The sequence below is a fragment of the Megalops cyprinoides genome, chromosome 14, assembly GCF_013368585.1.
Source record: "Megalops cyprinoides isolate fMegCyp1 chromosome 14, fMegCyp1.pri, whole genome shotgun sequence".
NCBI classification, from domain to species: domain Eukaryota; kingdom Metazoa; phylum Chordata; class Actinopteri; order Elopiformes; family Megalopidae; genus Megalops; species Megalops cyprinoides.
In genome coordinates this window covers 599,732-619,980 of record NC_050596.1, presented here as the reverse complement: position 1 = coordinate 619,980, position 20,249 = coordinate 599,732, and the positions used below count along the sequence as shown (strand labels likewise).

General features: G+C 47.0%; 1 protein-coding gene across 2 annotated transcripts in view; it reads left to right on the top strand.

Moving 5' to 3' along the window:
* LOC118788727 (B-cell CLL/lymphoma 9 protein-like) overlaps positions 1-19,905 on the top strand; it is a 136,441-nt gene extending 116,536 nt beyond the window's left edge. For both annotated transcript variants that reach the window (XM_036544759.1, XM_036544758.1), the window contains exons 5-11: positions 3,061-3,395; positions 5,484-5,594; positions 5,969-6,149; positions 11,942-12,041; positions 12,425-14,612; positions 17,274-17,546; positions 18,647-19,905. In XM_036544759.1, the coding sequence (XP_036400652.1) occupies positions 3,061-3,395; positions 5,484-5,594; positions 5,969-6,149; positions 11,942-12,041; positions 12,425-14,612; positions 17,274-17,546; positions 18,647-19,713 (4,255 nt within the window). In that variant the 3' untranslated portion in view covers positions 19,714-19,905. The remainder of the gene's footprint in view (positions 1-3,060; positions 3,396-5,483; positions 5,595-5,968; positions 6,150-11,941; positions 12,042-12,424; positions 14,613-17,273; positions 17,547-18,646) is intronic.
* Positions 19,906-20,249: the final 344 nt, after the last annotated feature.

The window sequence follows — 20,249 nt, the reverse complement described above, 5'->3', positions numbered from 1 at the left end:
GGCCCCAACACCGATCCCTGCACGACTCCACTTCATACAGGACCCTGCTCTGATACAGTACCTCCCACAGTTACAGTCTGCTTTCTATTAGACAACCAACTTCGAACCCACTGAGTGATAGCTCCTGTAATTCCTGCAGATTTCATTTTCACTACGAGCCTCTCAGGCAAGACCTTTTGAAAGTCCAAAGATAGGTACTACACTGCCATGTTTCCAGTCATGTGGTATTTCTCCAGTTTTGAGAGATTGTTTAAAATAACTGTCAGAGGCTTGTAAACCACTTCCGCTAGTTCCCTGAGAACTCTTGGATATATTCCAGCGAGGCCTGCTGCCTTATTTGTTTTAAGTTTTTGAAGTTTATCTAGTACTTCTGCATCATTTAAATCAATTTCCTCTATAAGACTCTGAGAATTGAATGCACCTGAAGGCATATGTGAAAACACGTCACTAGTGAAACTCCCCAAAGTAATTATTTAGGGTATCAGCAATAGCTTTGTTATCATAAACTATAACTCCATCCTTATTTTTTATACCTCTTATCCTCATCAACTGTAGTATTGAAAAAAAATAAAATAAAATAAAAAAAAATGTGTTTAGGGTTGCTCTTTGCAACCTTGCAATCTGTCTTTCAAAATGCCCTTTAGCCTCCCTCACCCTCCTGACATGCTAGCTTACTATTATCAAAGAGCATACTGTTAACACTGCTGTGAGAGGTTGGTGGCCTATAACACACTCCGACATTTAGACCCTTTACATTTTCCCCCAATATTTTAATCCATATGTCTTCACTAACAGGGGGCTCCATTCCTAGAACTTCCTGAATATTAAGATTGTCCTTTACATAGAGAGCTACACTCCTCCTCTTCTATTGGTTCTATCTTTTCTTAACAGCTTGTATTCCTCTACGTTATACTCATCCCCCATCCCCATTATGCCACGTCTCTGTGATCCCAACAGCATCATAATTACTATTACTCATAGCAGTTTCTAGTTCCAAAATGTTATTTTTATGCTTCTAGCATTTAAACAAAGGAATTTCAGGGTACTGCGTGTGTATTTCCTGTCTTTCCTTTCAACTCCCAGCTGCTGAAAACCACCTCTATTACAGTGCTGCTCTGACTGGTTCCCTCACTACTAATAAAATACTTAGCCATGGTGTGTTCTATTCCGCCAGTCTGTCTATCCCTACCCATCTCACTGTGTAACCTCCCTGCCCCCCCCCCCCCCCCCCCCAGACCCTAGTTTAAATAACCCTCTGCTACTCTAAGCATACGCTAGCCCAGTGCAGCTGTACCCCTCCGGTTCAGGTGCAACCCGTCCTGCTTATACAAAAAGGAGTTACAAAAGGAGTCCCAGTGCCCCATAAACCTGTACCCCTCTTTCCTACACCAGGTTTGTAGCCACATGTTAAACCTCCATATAAAGGCTTGCTTCCCTTTGCTTGCACATGGTACCGGTACAATTCCAGAGAAGACTACCGTGGAGGTTCTGCTCCTAATCTTCCCCGCTAGCTCAATAAATTTGTCCTGCAGAACCCCGAACCTACCCCCTCCTATGTCATTGGCTCCAACATGGACCATGATCCTCCCCCGCTCTGGCCAGGAGCTTGTCCGCACGCTCCAGGAGGTCTCCAACCCGGGCACCAGACAGGCAACAGACCGTGTGAGACTCCTTGTCTCGCGAGCACACTATGCTATCTACCCCTCTAATGATTGAGTCCCCCGCTATCACTAACTCCCTTTTCTTGGAGGATAGGGCCGCCTGGGTGCCCTGGGGCTCTTCAGTCCTCCCACTCTCAGGATCTTGGGCCAACTCGTCCTGCAGTGGCATGAAATGGTTGGTCACTGCGATCTCCGGAGATGCCACCTCTCTTGGAATTGTGCGCCCCTTTCTACGCATACCTCCTGCTGTAACTCAGCTCTCTTGCCCTATCTGGTCTGTATCTTCCCCCCTACCCGGCTTTGGTGAGCACTATCTCCCTATAGGGCGTATTAATCAGTTCCTGGAACTCTAACAATTCAAGATTTCTGTGGAGTCCAGCTAGTTGGGCCTCGAGATCAAGAATCTTGTTCTCCAAGTGCTCAACGAGCCGGCAACAATCGCAGATGAACTCATCCTAGAGGTCTCCCTCCAGAAATCCGATTATCCGGCGACTCTCGCACAGTTTTGGCCACATTTTTCTCCCCTAACTGAACACGCTTTCCCTAAATAAAGATTTACTGCCGAGACAGAATTAAGGGCAGAAATTAAACACGAGAAGTGCCACTTATACAATGATATATAACTGATACAATAAACTACGCCTCCAGTTCAGCAAAAGCAGATGTGTTAACACAACCAGAATCAGGATATCCTAACAGCAAACACAAAAGAATGGTAAAAACAAGGTAAACAAGCAAATCGGCTGGCTAGCTAAACTACCCAACTAGCTAGCTCAAATATGCTACATAGAGATTTTAAGATTTGCTCCTGAGAGGGCAAAAAACCACAAAAAAACCTCTTGTCGGCTAGAATATGTGCAGAATTAGCTGCGTTTGCTAACAAGCTAACTCGTCAGCCAACATTTCGACGGAGGAAAAAAGTGGAAAATTCCCTTTCTGTCCCCTAATGGCAACAAAAGATTCAACTTTAGGAGAGAGATCAGACCTACCCTTATTTAATAGCTAGGCTTATAGCCCCAATTTCTATTTTTATCCCTTTGTATGTAGGAGCAGACAGACCACTCCACAAACACAGCATGAACTCGTCAGGCAAGAGCAGTCGAGCAGAGCAATCAGAGAGACAAGATCAAAACTAAAACTGAAATTAAGACTTAAGAGCACTTCTTTAAGAGCGTGTAGTTCTTGCCATTTTGGACCCACAACAGAATATGTTATAACCAAACTTGCATGTACTGAGAAAAGGCTTTCACTAGGTCCTGTTTTCTTTAAATCTTATCATTAGAATTATAGAGCCTTTGACATGGAAAACCTCATATTCATATGTCTCTGAAGCAGCAGCTTTCTTCAGTGTTCTCGATGCTGTTGAATTTTTTATCTTGTTTTTTGTCTTTGCCCCCAGCAGTCCAAAATCCAAACAGGAGGCTGTGGTGCGGTCACCCACAGTGATGTCTCCTTCCAGCGCTGCCCAAATGGACTCCAAACTGTCCAATCAGGGAAAGCAAGGGGGTACTGGTGGCCAGTCACAGCCATCCCCCTGTGACCCTAAGATGCTGATTAGTTGCCACACCCCCAAAGGGCTGCAGGGCACGGTGGGTGGCCTGGGACTCAAAAATGGACAGGGCCTGAACTCAGGTGGAGGGGCAAAGGGCAAGCTGAAAAGGGAAAGAAGTACCTCTGTGGAGTCTTTTGATAAGTGGGATGCAGGGACACTTGCAAACGGAGCGGAACGGAAAGGTAAGAACCTCCCCTTAACATCAGACTGGTTTTACTTTTGTCACTGCTGCTCCTGTTTGCAGCTGAAACCAGCTGCTCTTAGGTCTCCACTTTGTTTAAACTTTTAAACGTTTAGACTTTAGTCTCTAAAATTAAGCCAGCTTCATACTGACAGGTCTTCATAGCATGCATGATGCTATGATGTTGTGCAATGCATTTTGAGTCCAAGCGATGCTGTTTACAGAACGTTGCTGTGCTTCACATATGCATAGCATTATTGCATTAAAATTTCAGGTCAAAGCTTTTTTGTGAAGTCTTTATTGTGTCGTTGATACATTTCATATCCATGTGTTCACAGTCTGAAAACACTTGACATAGGCACCTTTTTTTTGAGGATATTCATGCAGAATCTGTTCAATTATGGCTTGTGTTCTTGCTGAGTGATGAAAATGAGGTATGGTGTGATTTGGGATAAGCAGTGCTGCTCTGAGACTAAAATGCCACAGAACCCTGTTATTCTCCCCTTTGTCATTGGCTGCCTTAGAGGATGTGCAGGAAGTAGACTCAGGCACCAGATTTGCTCCATATGCTCCTAGTTTTTTAAAACATTTTTAAATGTATGCGTTAGCCCTGTAAATGCTTGCCTGAGAACCACAGAAAGGGGACAGCATACTGTGTGCTCTTTAATGGAAGCCTGTGGGGCTAGGAATGGGTGGATGGGGAGCTGTCGCTGGCTGTGACAGGGACATGTTGCCCCCATCGTGCAGAGCACGTGTGGAGAGAGGAGGATGAGGAGGAAGGGTGGTAAAGGTCTGAGACGTTGGTGTTTCTCTGATAGTCTGCACTTTGATGTTGACCAACAGGCAGGTGTTTGGAAGAGTTTATTCCTCAGTCGAAATCACATCAGTTTGCCATATTAAATTCAGCACCGTATGATTCCTGGCTCAGGTTTGCCTGTCATACTCCTGAAGCTATGGTGTCTGCATGAGTTTGTGATCATGGTTCGAGAGAAGCGATTGAAATGATTGAAATGTTTCTCTGTGAAGTGGATTTAAGTTTCTGTATCTGTTTAAATACACACAGATGAATTGTTCAGCCAGGGTCTCCTGTCTAAAGGAATCCGGCTCTCTTGGGAAGGCCTTTGTGTGGCCATCTATCCCAGCATGCCATGGACCTGTTAGTCATCTCCCAGGGTGAGACACCCTCTCATAGCAAAGCTTTCCTTAGAGCAGTGCAGTAGGGGAGGGTAGCTGTTAGTGTTTGCTGTTAGTGTGACAGATGCCTCTCAGTGCCAGATGGAACAAGGAGACACAAAGCAGCAGATATCACATCAGGCACACAGCCAGTCTGATAGAAGCGTACACATAGAGCTTCAAATAGTCACATAACCCTGCGTCACATAACATACATGTAGGACCGGTTAGGGAGCCACGGGGTGTTGCCATGTCAGAAGCCAGGCAGAAGTTCTGGGAGATGTAGTCTGCTCAGCCCAGTGTCCCATGGTGCACTGTAACCCACCCCAGCTGCTGCATACCTCAGATTAGATGTCTGGTGACCTTTGACCCTTTTACACTGTTTTCAGAGCTATGTCGTGTGCCACTGATTGGAACAGCAGAGCATGGGCAGGCCTTTAAGTCCCTGCCTCTCCCTCCTGCTCATGGGCTGTGTGTGTGTAGCAAGACTGAAACTATACTCCGTATGTTGGAGAGTCTGCGTATTTCGTTAGTTTGCCTTATCCTGTGTGAGTGTGCACGTGTCGTGAAGCTGTGTGTTTGTGTCTCATTCTCCTTTGCATTATTTAATAGCTCAGCAGATGTTCTTCCCATGGTGATTTACAGTACTTGAGTTTGGTTTCATCATATTATCCATTTATTCAACTGGATATTCACTGAAGCTGTGCCAAAACTGTGATAAACCAGTACCCTGTCTCTCAAGCTTTAGGGCTGCACTGTGTCTAGCCACACTCAGCCACTGCGTGGAGCCTTTTTACTGGGCTGACCAGCCAAGGGCCATGGCCTTCTCAGTGCCCCACCTACCCCGCCTCCCCAGTAGACACTGTCCCAGTTGGGTCCCCCTGGTGCAGTGGCTGTCTGTGTCTCTGTCCTGCAGACTTGGGCTGCCGGGCAAAGCGGATGTGTGTTGCTGAGCGACGGCAGCCTTACAGTGGGATGGACTGGTGCTCAGGGGCTGAAAGTGACGAGGACGACTCCCATTTCTTCAGTTAGTATTCATTCTTCACCTGTCATCTGTGTCAGTCCCTCTGTGTCATTGGGCTAAAGTTTCATGCTGTCATGTGAACGTAAAGCCTACCTGCTTTGGTTGTTCAAGGTTCAAAGCAGTGTAGCAGTTGGAATGAATACAGTAAGAGCTTAGAGTAATAATGTTAGTGTTGAAGGTAATGCATTGTACAGATGGGAAATGGTAAAACAAACTAAATTAATGGTTTATATTTCAAAACTTTTCTCAGTTTATTTTTACATAAAGCCACATATGAAAGTGCTGCTCTACTTAAATTTTTTTCTCAAAGCCATCTTGTCCACTGAGTCACATGACCTGATGGAAAATGTGTGTCTTTTCCTGCCCTTCTCTCTCAGGCTCTCACTCCAGTGATGTGAAGGACTCCAGCTCCCTCCCTCCTTCCAGCGCTGGACTCAGTCAGTCCTCCACACCTTCCCACAATGCTGCAGGGGTACAGAGTTCCATCCCTGATTCAGCCAGCAGCCAGAAACCTCCCTCAAAATTTGTTTACGTCTTCACTACAGAGATGGCTAATAAGTAAGGAAGCTGATGGTTTTTTTGTGTGTCTGCATGTGCATGTGTGTGTGTTTTTAGGTGTCTGTCCATTTTTGTGTCTGTGAACATGGCATATTGAACACTCTCTTCAGAACTAGTGGAATTCAATATACAGGACACCAGCACGGAGGCATAAATTATGAAATAAATGAAATAAAACATATGGGTGAGTTTTGTGTTCCCACTTTGTCTGCTTCTCGCAGAAATTCCCTTAATGAATTAAAATTGTTCTTTTGCCAGTTTTGCACCAACACAAAAGCGAGGAGGATGTGCCAATTTGAATGGTAAATTAGTATGGCTTACTGCTGTAGCCTTCACTTAGTGATATCCCTTGCTAGCTGGTTAATATCCTTTATGCACACCCCTGAAGAACCGGTGCATGTGGGCTGGAATTGGTTGTTGTCACCCCTCCCACTCACTCTATCAGTGCTGTCCTTCATCCGCAAGCCCTGATAATGGATGGAAGTGACTAACAATAGCAATTACAATGGCAATAACAGTGGTGGTCCCCCTACCCTCAGAGGTCAGGAGACGATGTTTTGATCGCATGTATAAAAAGCCTTTATTGTTTTGGAGTGTCCAAGAAGGAAAGCCATCCAATCAGGATGGGCTAAAACCGCAGAAATTGCTGCCACTCTTGTGTGGTACTGAAATGGCCTTTGTCAGGGCTGAAATCCTCCTCTTATGAAGCTCCTTGGTTGTCTACTTCTGCCTTTACACACTCGCATATCCCGGCCCCTGTTGGCTGTGGCTTACAAACCCAATTAGTAATATTATCAGTAATGTCACGTCTTCAGCAAAGAAAAATCTGCTGGTTACTTGATGGGGTTCTGCGACTCCCTCTGCTCCAGCTTCAACCCATTAAGCGAAGCAAGGAAATAATGGCATCCACTTGAGGTGAATGAGGGGCTGCAAGTTTTGACAACTCGCATACCCAGAATTCACTGAGCTGTGAACTAGACAGGTTAAGGGTCAAAGCAGATTTAGATGGAGAAAAAGCTGTTAAGCAATTAAGCTGAAAATGGTGCTGAAATGAAAACATGCCTCAGTAAAGCTACTGTTACATATGTATGATACCCGGCAATTACTCTGAAGAGCAACTCACTAATCTGTACACTGACCTGTACACTGCCGTACAAAGGCAAAGCTCAGTAACTACATATTTGGTCAAAATTGAGTTAAGACTCGAAATGGGCTTTGTGACATCTGTTAAGTCTCATGGTTAAATTTTGTCCCATTTCAGAGAAATGAGAGGTTCAAAACTGCAGTAACTACAAAATCCCAACTAATACCAAGGCTCTTGGAATACCAAGTGATGTTACTGCGTTCTGGCTTTGTTGTTCTGACATCTCAGATACTGCGGTCTGCCTTGGTAGTTCTATCCCGACAGGGAATACGATCATACCACTCCCTCACACATAAACACCATGGCTCTATCCTGTGGAAAAATGATGGTGGAACTCGCGTTAAAACACATATATCCAGAGAAGGGTAAGGAAGATAGCAAAATATGAACACCAAGCAAGGCAGCTTTAGCGGTTTTATCAGTTAACATTGACTAAGTTACTGCCTAGTCAGCTACTAGCAAATGACAGACATTTTAGCCTACCTGCTCCCTTGGAGGCAATATCCACTCTGACAGGGTAATGATAATCCGATTTATATTCGCGTTGATGTTTTTTGATTGGGACATCTCTTCACATTTCAGACTGCTAATCCAAGTGACAGAAGTTACTCCTTCAAAAGTTAGCTGGGTCCAGTAAAGTTGTAACATTAGCTAAGTGAGAGTTAGCTAGTTAGCTAGCTACTTAGTTGAGCCTCCTCAGGAAAGAGGACGGGCAGCACGGCAGCAGCCGTTTTGAAATAGCTGTCAAATCTGTCTGTGTTTACTATCCTCAGTTTTCAAACCACGTTAGATCACATCATTGAGATAAAATATCACGTTAGCTTTACTGAGCACCGGTGAAATTCAAGGGTTGCCAACCACAGATATAACTCTGATCATAGCAGTGAATCGCAGGCATTTGATGTGTCAGACAGGTGCTCATAAACACGCCCCCCAAAAATACAGTCCTGTTTTTGTTAACCTCTTGCCAAGTTAGCCTTAAATAGGCAACCCAATGTGGAGATAGATACAACTGCTTGTATTATTATAGCTTTTAGTTACATAATCAATAAATTTAACAGAATTGGGCTATTTAATTTGTGTCTGTTGTCAGAGTCAAATTGCCAACTATGTGTCACATATAGGTACATAGGATATATTCATCTATATCAATTGTGTTTAAACAGGTTACTATTTTATAAATAAATAAATAAATAAATAAATTCATTTGTTCATTCATACATTCATTCATTCACATTCATCTTTCTTTATTGCAGTACATTATGAGGAAATTGCTCCAAAACTTTCTAAGGCAGAAACAGTTAGGGAAGAGGAGAGGATGAGAAAGCATTATCTGGAGGAGTTGTTTGCCTCACTGGATGCAGATTGTCAGTCAGGTAGTTACATTGAAGAGTGGGCAAAAGAATCTGTAGTTCCAAGTAACAAACAGGATGAGGACAGGGTGATGAGGACTGATGACAGTGATGAGGATGAGGAAGTTGATTATTATGATGAGAGGGATGCTACCTATGTGCCAGAGGATGAAGGTGATGATGATGAAGATAGTGATGATCATAGCACCCAGATTCTCCGGATGGGGAAGCTTTGTGGTGAAATGTGTGTAAAAAATGCACTAAAAAATAACAGAGGAGCAAAGGAGACTGATATTTGCAGAATACTGCAACATGTCCTACACTGAAAAGAAAAACTTCATTCTCCATCTGGTCTCACAGCGCCAGACCAAATACCACACCACAGCTGTTCCGAGCAGACGAACCAGGTCACTCAGCTACCATCTAAATGACAACCTCGGCCAGCGACATGAAGTCTGTAAGACAACATTTCTAACAACTTTGGGCTACCATCCAAAAAATGATAGGCTGATAGTAACTGTTATTGGAAATTCTACCCCCTCAAGTGTAGTACCACCAAACGAATGTAGAGGAAGGCATACTCCCATCAATAAAATTGACATGGCCCCAATATTTGAACATATTGAATTCAATCCTACTTCCAGCCATTACAGACGTGAGCATACCCCACATAGGGGGTACCTGCCGAGTGACGTCAGCGTTCAGCTGATGTTCAAAGATTTTAAAGAAAAAACTCTCTCAAATGTTCATATGAAACATATAGGAAGGCTGTGAAGGAGAGGAACATTAGCTTCACTAAGCTGGGTGAAGAGGAATGTGAGCAATGTTTGAGGCAAGATGTCCATCGTAGAGCAGAACACTAGGCTGAAACCAGCATGCAGGAATGCCAACCCTGTCAAAAGTGGGAAGAACACGAGGAGAGCTGAGAGAGGAACGCATCACTACAGGTTGGATGCAGAATGGGAGGAGATTGATAGCCTCTCAATCCGTAGTGTTGACCCAAATGCCTGGAGTGAAGAAAGCAATATTTACAAAACGCATCTCAGCCTTCCATGAGACCTTTGCTACTGTGGGGAAAAAAAAATCTTCCAAGAAGAATACCATTTCCATCATGGAAGGAAGGCAGAGGAGGTGGCATCGGCTTTTGTTAGAGCAATTAATCAGGAACGGGACATAAAACATATCATTTACTGGGTTGACTACTGCACTGCACAGAACAAGAACTGGTGCCTCCTCACAACTTTAGTCACTGTGGTAAATGACCCCATGACCCCACTCGAGGACATTACTTTAAAATATTTTGAACCAGGGCACACCTTCATGAGTGCAGACAGTTTCCATCATGGGGTGGAGAAAGAGATGAGGAAGCAGCCTGGAGGTGCTGTCCTGGATTTTGAAGATTTCAGGGCTGTCATTGCCTCCTCCAACTCTGGGAAAGTCAATGTGGTGATCCAGAGTCAAAACATCCTGGCATGGAGGGCTGGCCACTCACTGGCTAAACTGAAGAACGCACCAAATCTTTCTGACATGTCTGTTATTCAGCTAAGTAAGGGATCGAGAGAGATGTTCTACAAACTCTCACATGACGACGAGGAGTTCACACAATTGGACTTCCTCATGAAGAAGGTAAGAGAGAATAACAGAGAATAAGAGTTAAGAGTAAAATTTATTTGTCATATACAGAGTTCTAAACAGTGTACAATTTCCAGTGAAATGTAAATTCTGGTTGACTCTAGGTGAGCTGTGACCTGGAGACAAGGGGATAGAGAAGGAGAAGAAGTTGGACATAATTTCCAAGCTTTGTCCAATGATGCCCCTCAACTGCCGTCAGTTTTGGGAGAACCTGCCTGAGGAGGAGTGAACATTTGGGACGACTGAACAAGCCACACACACACAATTCTGCATACACAAACGAGCATGTACACACATGCACACTCGACCACTCACACAAGCACACACACACACACACACACACTCACAAGCACTCACATGCACACACACCTACATATACATCACCTACTTGTTGTTCTATTCTATTGTTTTTGTTTAAATTAATTTGGTTAAAACTAATGCTGTTCTTGCAACTAATGATTTTAAAGCATTCTGGGCTGCAGAAACTGACATAGTTCAGTCCATTGAATCCACCCGTAGTTTTGGGAGAACCTAGCTGAGGAGGAATGAACAAACTTGCTTGTTGATCTTCTATTGTTTAAATGTTATTCACATTTTTATGTGAATTTTTAACTTCTGTTTTTTAACTTCATAACTTTTTTAACTTCTGTAATTAAAATTTTAAATTAAGTTCATTTGTAATTAAAATAAAAATTCTAATCCAAGCCAGCATATCAATATTTATTTATTGTGTGAAATGCTAATGCTGCTTAGGGAAATAATGACAATGAGAATGACAGTTTCTTCAAAGTTGTTATTCAAACGTGTTATTGTCAAAACACATTGTGATAAATAATATATAGTTTAACCTGTCATTGTCAATTTCTTAATGAGTAAAACATTGAGGTGAAAAGGGTTACTACAGATCACTTTAAACATTCACAACTTGCAAACATCAATAAAACTATTAAAGCTATTAAAAACAATCAACATGTAGTAAGAAACAACAAGAAAGTTGGATGAACAAATTTAGTTTGAAGATACTGCACTTTGCAATAGTGTTATTGTTGTTTGAGGTCATCCAAAGGCAAAGTGCAGCATCTGATTTTTGGGGGTCAAAGGTCACATCAGTACTCATGGTTTTTACCTATAAAAATTTTCTTCCTAAGAAGACAATATATGAATGCATTACCAGTAATCTACCCACAACATGTTGAACTGGCTGGTGCAAAAACTTAAGAGGTATTTTTCTCAATTTCAGTGTTTACGTAGTTACTGCACTTTGCCTTTGTAGGGCAGTACAGACAACCATGGTGCAAAACGGCAACTCATGAAAGCAGCGTCACCTTGCATAATAGTAATGTTCTTAATGTTTCTAACATAGATGCATTTGTTCAGGGGGCAGTGGACAGTTACATCTATTAGTGTTCTGTTCCATTTCAACAGCTGGACTGTTAGTCAGCAGCTCAGATGACGCTGAGCCTGCAACCAAGTCCTGCTTAGAGTTGCACAGTGTGTCATGTATGACAGGCTTGCATTTTGAGTTCAGAGGGAAGATGCTGGATCCCTGTGTAACTGTGTGTGGGCTGTTAATCACTGTTACAGTTGAACGTGTAGTTCCCCCTGTCCGATGGCCCACAGTCCCGCCGTCACATACATGCGTCTGTCTGCTCCCCTCTCCCCAGGGCTGCAGAAGCAGTCACCACCGGCCACGCCCAAACCATAATTGCCTACCACATGAAGAACATCTCTGACAGCAAGGGAGACAAGCCCTACTTTCCAGGGGTTAGTGTAAGAAACTGCAGACATACCACCACACACATTCACAGACATGCAAAGAAAAAACACACACAAATAAATGCAAGAGTTCAGACATACACATTCTCAACACCTTCTCTCACTGAGCCATCACTGCTACTCAGCACACCAAGGCCTCAGACATGGATGAGTTTGTCTTTATTACGTGGTTACTCTTTAACGCAGCAAGCTAAGCGAACGTGCCAGGACTTTAATACCCAAGTGCTCCCTTGGTGCCATTTCTCTTAATGGACCCAAAAATAAATGAGGCCTGTTTATACATGCTGTTAGGAAGTTCCTATTGTGTGGATAATGCAGCATGTGATAGTTGTGATAAATGTATGTAAATATTCTGTCTCTGTCTGCTTCAGAACAATCAGGTTGGCCCCCTCCGAAATGAACAGAAGCCCATGCAGCACGCAGCCACACCCCCCCAGCAGCAGTCATCTCACCCCCCCGAGCAGAACCACCAGCCAGCATCCAAAGTGCCGGCCGTGGGCCAGCAGCAGTTGCCTCAGGGAGCCAAGCCAGGGAGCCTGCCCCCGGATGGGGCTTCATCGGGGGTCGTGGATTCCAAGAGCCTGCCCAGCGGCAGTCCACACAGTGCCACGCTCCAGGACAGCAACAACATCACAGGCACCCCAGAACCGCAGCCTGGCTTCCCTTTGATGGAGAACCCTAAGGGGGGAGACCCCAAGGCAACAGCCCAACACCACCAGCAGCTGGCCAACGAAATCATGTCGAGTATGGGGGACAACCCTGAGGGCCTGTCACAGGAGCAGCTGGAGCACCGGCAACGGTCACTGCAGACGCTGCGGGACATCCAGCGCATGCTCTTCCCTGACGAGAAGGAGTTTTCTCTCAAGGACATGGCAGCCCTGGGGCAGGGCAACCCCAGCGCGGCCCCTCCCAACCCAGCTGCAATGGAGGCTGTGCCCAGAAAACCTGACCAGGGCCCCCTCCAGGCCATGATGGCTCAGTCCCAGAGCCTGGGCAAACCAGGCACTGGCCCCCAATCCAAGGGCCCCCCCTTCGGCCCACCCAGCCACCGAGACATGCCATTCTCTCCCGAGGAGCTGGTGCCCCCGCCACCTGGTACACCCATGAACTCACACCCAGAGCCGGAGCAGGGGGATCACATGACACCGGAGCAGATGGCCTGGCTCAAGCTGCAGCAGGAGTTCTACGAGGAGAAGAAGCGGAAACAGGAGCAGATACAACACCGGCCCCTGCCTGACATGATGCTGCACCAGCATGGGCCCCAAAGCATAATGCGTGGGCCCCCTCCGCCCTACCAAATGAATGTTGGCGAGGTATGGGGGCCAGGGGTGCCCAAACCCTTCCCCGAGCAGATGAACATGGCCCAGGGAATGCACCCCCCACACCACATGCAGAGGATGCCAGAATTCCCAGGGATGATGAACCCAAACATGGAAGGAGGCCCTAACTCCATGGCCCGGCCTAGCATGAGCTGGCCAGAAGACATGGCCAAGATGGGCGATGGCCGGGGCTTTCCGTCCGGGCAGGGCGTGTTTGGTGGCCCAAGTGGGCGTGCAGAGAGGTCCCCCAATCCCCAGGCTGTTCAGGAGGCCATGTTCCAGCAGGGTATGGCAGACAAGCAGCAGATGGACCTTCCACCGGTGATGGTGATGGACATGCACAGGATGATGGGAAACCAAAGACCCATGGATCCCAGCAGCAACAATAGGGGTTTGGCCATGTTCCCCAGGATGCCAGGAGACGGCCCCATGAGCCCCTCCTCCCGTATGAAGGGGTTGGGGCGGGACATGGGGGAGTTCGGCATGGGCCCTGGGAACATGGGTATCGGGCCGCAACTGATGTCCGTCAAAATGCAGGAGCCACCCATGAACATGAGCCCAGAGGAGATGATGAAGATGAGGCAGGGTGGAGGAGAAGGCATGGGACCACAGCAGAAGCTGCTTCAGGGGCCCCCATTGCCTGACCAGCCCCCACCAGGAGACTTCAACATGGGGCCCAGCAGGCACTTCCCAGGCATGCCCCAAGGGCCTGGCAACATTAGGGGCCGCCAGGGTGAGCAGCCCTTTGGGCTGGAGCAAAGAACTAACATGTGTGGCAATGCCCGGCTCAGCCACATGCCGCCACTACCTCCAAACCAGCCCCCCAATCCCAGCAGCCTCAGCACAGGCCCGTCTCCCAACCAGAGAAATCTGGGGCGCAAGCCGTCAGACCTGAACGTGCAGACGGGCCCTGTCAACTCGCCCAGTGCCAACCCTTTGCGGCAGGTGCAGTCGCCCATGCTGGGCTCGCCCTCCGGGAACCTCAAGTCCCCCCAGACCCCCTCCCAGCTGGTGGGTATTCTCACAGCCCCTCCAGCAGCCACCGCTTCTATAAAGTCCCCGCCCATGCTGGGCTCAGCTGGAGCCTCCCCCATACAGCTCAAGTCCCCCTCACTCCCTGCCCCCTCACCCAGCTGGACATCATCCCCCAAGCCCCCCTTGCAAAGCCCGGGGATCCCACAGAACAGTAAGCCTCCCCTCAGCATAACCTCACCAAACATGATGGGCAGTGTAGAGCAAGGTAAATCTCCTGCATGCTACACCATTTTACTGGTGCTCTTTGCAAAACATGTCAGTATGATTTTAAGTAAAATTATTTTTGTGCATTTTGTGCATTTTTTCTGTTCCAGTAGTGTATCTGTGCTCATCGCATTAATGGCATCTGAGTTGGACTTCATCTGGATTTAAATAAGTGAGATACTAAAATAGGTTTTATGGATGTAACTGAGGTGAACCAAAGTGAGTTACAGGAACTGCTGTGTGGTGTGTGTGTTCATCTGCTCACAAATGAGTATGCAGAGTTCATTCTCCCACCTGCTCTCCTGCTCTTCGCAGGGAATGTCACATATGCTAGTACCAGGTTTCAGTGAGACAGCTGAACAGTGGAAAGCAGAGGCAAAACAGTGTCTGGAAAATAAGTGAGCAGATGTGTCACTCAGGCATTCAGAAACGTCTGAGAATGTATCAGTCTGCTAAACTGCTTTTTAAGATAGGCTTCAGGTGTGGTGTGGTTCTCAAATAATCTGAAGTACGTAAACAACAGCAGTTCCTCACTTGGGGGCAATGTTTCATGTAATCCAGTGGAGGTTAGGACAATCAAACTTGTTTCAGGAGAAGGGGGACTGATAAATTTGGGTAGGAGTCGACTGAGTAACCGTATGTACAATGCCCATGAGCTTCATATTTTTATCTAACCTTTTCCCTCTTTCACTTCGTGATGTAGTGCATCTCTGTGGAGCATTTTCACCAAAGAATGTTGACTCTAAGAAATAATATATTCAGAGAAACTATATATAGTCAACATTTCTCATATCACACTATCTGGCTGCTTGAAGTAAAAACAAAAGGCTTGGCTAGGTGGAGGTGATGCTGGCGGTGCAAGACATGCCTCTGTGCGCTTCGGCTAGGTGGGGTGACGCTGGCACTGCGAGCCATGCCTCTGTTCGCCTCAGCTAGGTGGAGGTGACACTGGCACTGCGAGCCATGCCTCTGCACGCTTCGGCTAGGTGGGTTGATTCTGGCACTGCGAGCCATGCCTCTGTTCACCTCGGCTAGGTGGAGGTGACGCTAGCACTGCAAGCCATGCCTCTGTTCGCCTCGGCTAGGTGGAGGTGATGTTAGCGGTGTAAGCCATGCCTCTGTTCGCCTCGGATATGTGGAGGTAATGCTAGCGGTGTAAGCCATGCCTCTGTCTGCCTCGGCTAGGTGGGGTGATGCTGGCACTGCAAGCCATGCCTCTGTTCACCTCAGCTAGGTGGAGGTGATGCTAGCGGTGTAAGCCATGCCTCTGTTCGCCTTGGATAGGTGGAGGTGATGCTAGCGGTGTAAGCCAAGCCTCTGTCTGCCTCGGCTAGGTGGGGTGATGCTGGCACTGCAAGCCATGCCTCTGTTCACCTCGGCTAGGTGGAGGTGATGTTAGCACTCCGAGCCATGCCTCTGTTCGCCTCGGCTAGGTGGAGGTGATGCTGGCGGTGTAAGCCATACCTCTGTTCGCCTCGGATAGGTGGACGTGACGCTGGCACTGCGAGCCATGCCTCTGTGCGCTTCGGCTAGGTGGGGTGATGCTGGTGGTGCAAGCCATGCCTCTGTTCGCCTCGGCTAGGTGGAGGTGATGCTGGCGGTGCGAGCCATGCCTCTGTGTACCTCGGCTAGGTGGAGGTGATGTTAGCACTCTGAGCCATGCCTCTGTTCGCCTCGGCTAGGTGGAGGTGATGCTGGCGGTGTAAGCCATACCTCTGTTCGCCTCGGATAGGTGGACGTGACGCTGGCACTGCGAGCCATGCCTCTGTGCGCTTCGGCTAGGTGGGGTGATGCTGGTGGTGCAAGCCATGCCTCTGTTCGCCTCGGCTAGGTGGAGGTGATGCTGGCGGTGCGAGCCATGCCTCTGTGTACCTCGGCTAGGTGGAGGTGATGCTGGCACTGCGAGCCATGACTTTGTTCACATTGGTTAGGATGAAATTATGCAGCTCCTCTCTGAGTCACACATCATCATTCTACTGTTTCTGTATGATGATTCATCTGTTCGATCTCTTAATCATATGCCCTCTATTCCTAGGTAAAATAGCACCTCCTGCTGGATACATAATTCATTCTTAATTCTTTTCGTCATCAATTTTCATCTCCTGTATTTAGGAGTAAAAACATATTTCAAACATACATGGGGGCATGTCACTGTTTGTGTTTTACATATTTCTGTCCTGTTAAGGAATGTATCTTACCTTCAGATTTACCCTTAATGTACACCTTTACCTACAGAAGAATGCAAGGCACAGAGGTCATCACTTAATTGGTTTGTATGAATGTATAATCTGAGATAATTTATGATGATCTGGTCCTTCCCAGCCACCTTGGTGAGTTAGATTGGTCATAATTATGAGGGGTAATCTGTCCTGGGCTTTCTTACTTGACGGGGTGATTTGAGCTCATTCTTGTCACATGACACTACAACAGCAGAATCTGAACATAACATTTAACACAACCTTTTCTGGCCCACCAGTCATGTGATACCTTTTCACACACTAGAACAGCCAATGAAAGTCACAGATTCGTACAGGTATGTAACACCTACATTTTGAGTGTGCCTGTGTTCATGTGTGACAGAGAGAAATTGAGGTGAATGAAGGTGATGGGCATAAGCAAGGAATTCAGTCTGTCTGCCCTTCCTCCATCCTCTGTCCCCCAGGTGGGAATGACCCCCCCTCTAGTAATTCCTCAGGCCCCCCAGGCTCCATGAACCTCCCAGGAAGCCTTCCATCTGGCAGCCCCTACGCCATCCCCCCCGAGCCCACGCTATCCCAGAATCCCCTCTCCATTATGATGTCACGCATGTCCAAGTTTGCCATGCCCAGCTCTACACCGCTCTATCACGACGCCATCAAGACAGCGGCCAGCTCCGATGATGACTCACCACCCGCCCACTCACCGAGCCTGCCCTCCCTCAGTAATAACATGCCAGGTAGGCAAGCACAAAGACAGCATTTCACACGTCAGGTATCGCACAGACCTTACTAACCTTCATGTGGAACTAGTTATGACTCAGTGAATTAATCTGACATTTAATATATCTTTGTATGTCTATGGCTACATTATTTTCATTTTGTGGGCTTGTGTGCGTGTGTGTGTGCTTGACAGTGTCTGTGTCTCAATACGAAGTCAACTGCTTTAGAAAGCAGCATTTGAAGGGAGCATTTTCACTATTTTCACACTTCGTAGGCATGTCCCAAACCAAAGTCATCATAAAATGCGCCCTTCTAAATTGCCTTATTTCGGTTAAATTTGAAGGCAGCATCTGATGTATCCTTCACCAGGTAGGGCATCCCATAAGTCTTTGCGATTACCTCAGGCTTCTCAACTTCCATTAAATTAATGGCGGGTGAAAAGACCATAGCAGCAGATGTGGTGGTAGTAGAGGATCTCATTATAAATGTCTGTATACAGTGAACTCAATAATTTGTTGCGGTTATATCTAAAAAATACATTGTAATTATTTAATACACTGGAATAATGTACGTAATGTTTTAAGCCTCATGAGCTTCCCACGAACTAGCTAGCTAGCTTGCTAGTAATCGCATTACTTTCCAATAAAACAAGCTAGCTATCTAGCTAGCGTAGCGGTAGTTTGGTTGTCCATCAAACAAAGGTGAAGTCTTTACAGCTACTGAAATATTTAACATGATAATCTGATTAAATTGAAAAAAGTAACTGTTCTAATGGCTAGTTATTTAGTTGCACGAGCATTAAACTAATTTTCTCTCCAGGGAATGAACGATCTATAACGTCATTCTGCCTTCAAAGTGTGTCCCAATGTCATTGCCTTTTGAGGTCCCTTTTCCATTTAGATGCTACCTTATAAGGGAGTTCACTTCTAAGGATGCAGGCAGCAAGCAGCTGACTTAGTATTGGGACACAGCCAGTATGTCTGTCTCAATATGACAGTTCTTAGCAGCATACATAAATAAACCCTCTTCAGTAATTTCTAAGTGTGCCATCCACAGCAGATTCTCTGCAGCTGTAGTCCAGTATATCATCATGTTGTCACACTTCCGCTCCCTGCAGGTATGGGAATGAATCACCACCCAGGCCACCCTCGTATGATAGCGCCAAACCCCATGGGACACTCTCTCAGCTCCATGGGCATGAACGCCGTGGGCTCTCAGCCCCTCTCACACGGCACGTCTTCCATGCCCTCACCCAGCCCCTTGGGCCCCAGCATACCCCCTCACTCGGGCCTGGTGCCACATGGCATGATGATGTCCCCCAGCTCCCAGGACCCCGGGATGGGAAACTCCCAGATGATACCTCAGCAAATGGATTTCCCCCTCCGGCAGCAGAACTTTCCCCCAGGGCAGTCCCCCCCTCAGCAGGTCCCCTACTCACACAATGGGCCTGGCCCGCAGGGCGGCTTCCAGCACAGCATGGGCTTCCTGGGGGAGGGAGGCCCCATGGGCCGACTGAATAGCATGCCCCACGGTCCTGGAGGGGATCCGGGGATGTGTAAGCCCAACGCCCCTGGCACCCAGGAGCCCTTCAACAACATGCCAGGCATGTTCAACAACTCTAACCTGCACGAGGTGATCCAACCCGGTGCCTCAGGCATCCCGGAGTTCGACCTGTCCCGGACCATCCCATCTCAAAAGCCCAGCCAGACTTTGTCGTACTTCCCCCGTGGCAAGCCCCCTCATCCCTCAAGCTTCCCCCAGATGCAGGGTATGGTGGGAGAGGGGAACCCCAGGACGGGCCTCCCCATTCCTGGGATGGGTGCCCTGCCGGGCCCTGTTCACATGGGCCTGCAAGACATGCCCATGGGCAACCCAGGCCACGGCACCATGCGGCCAACGGGCTTCATGCCCCAGGGTATGATGGGACCTCAGCACCGGATGCTGTCTCCGGGCCAGTCTGGCATGATGGGCGGAGCCGGGATGATGCAGGGCAAAGAGAGGGGCCCCCTGTACAACCACCCAGGGCCCGTGGCCTCGCCCAACATGATGATGTCACTACACGGGATGAGTGGCCCTCAGCAGACTATGATGATGCCTCCTCAGATGAGGCCCCGTGGCATTGCAACAGACGTGGGCCTGGGCTTTGCCCCCGGCCCCAGCAACCCAGGGAATATAATGTTGTAAGCTGTTGAGTACAAACAAAATACACCAAAAGGGGGCAAGAATCATCAGCTGAGGAATGGAAGAATTATTATTAACAAACACATGTAATTGGGAGGATAGGAGAAGTAAGGATGGCTTGCACACATACCTGCATGTGAAATGTGGCGAATCCCCTTTCATCTTGCAGGGGACAGGGGAGTGGCCCTCCCACCATGTAGCCTGAATTCAGCATGCAGATGCCAAGAGGATGTATACAGTGGGTTCCTCATGGATTCCTTGTTTAGCTTCAGAAACTCCAGAATGTATAGGATTAATCTACTTTGCTAGCTCAAAACTGTAACTAGAAATTTTTAATCCATTACACTTGGACAAAGAAGGTTACTTCAAAAAAAAAAAAAACATACAAACTTACAGACTGTTCTGGGAGTTATAGGTCTGTAGTTGTACCTTTTAAAATAAAACAACAAATGATTTGTCATGAAAAAAAGAACTGAAAAAAATATATGCTGGCAAGGACCTCTACTCTGGTGCTGTTTCTGCTGTGATTCTCTCCAGAG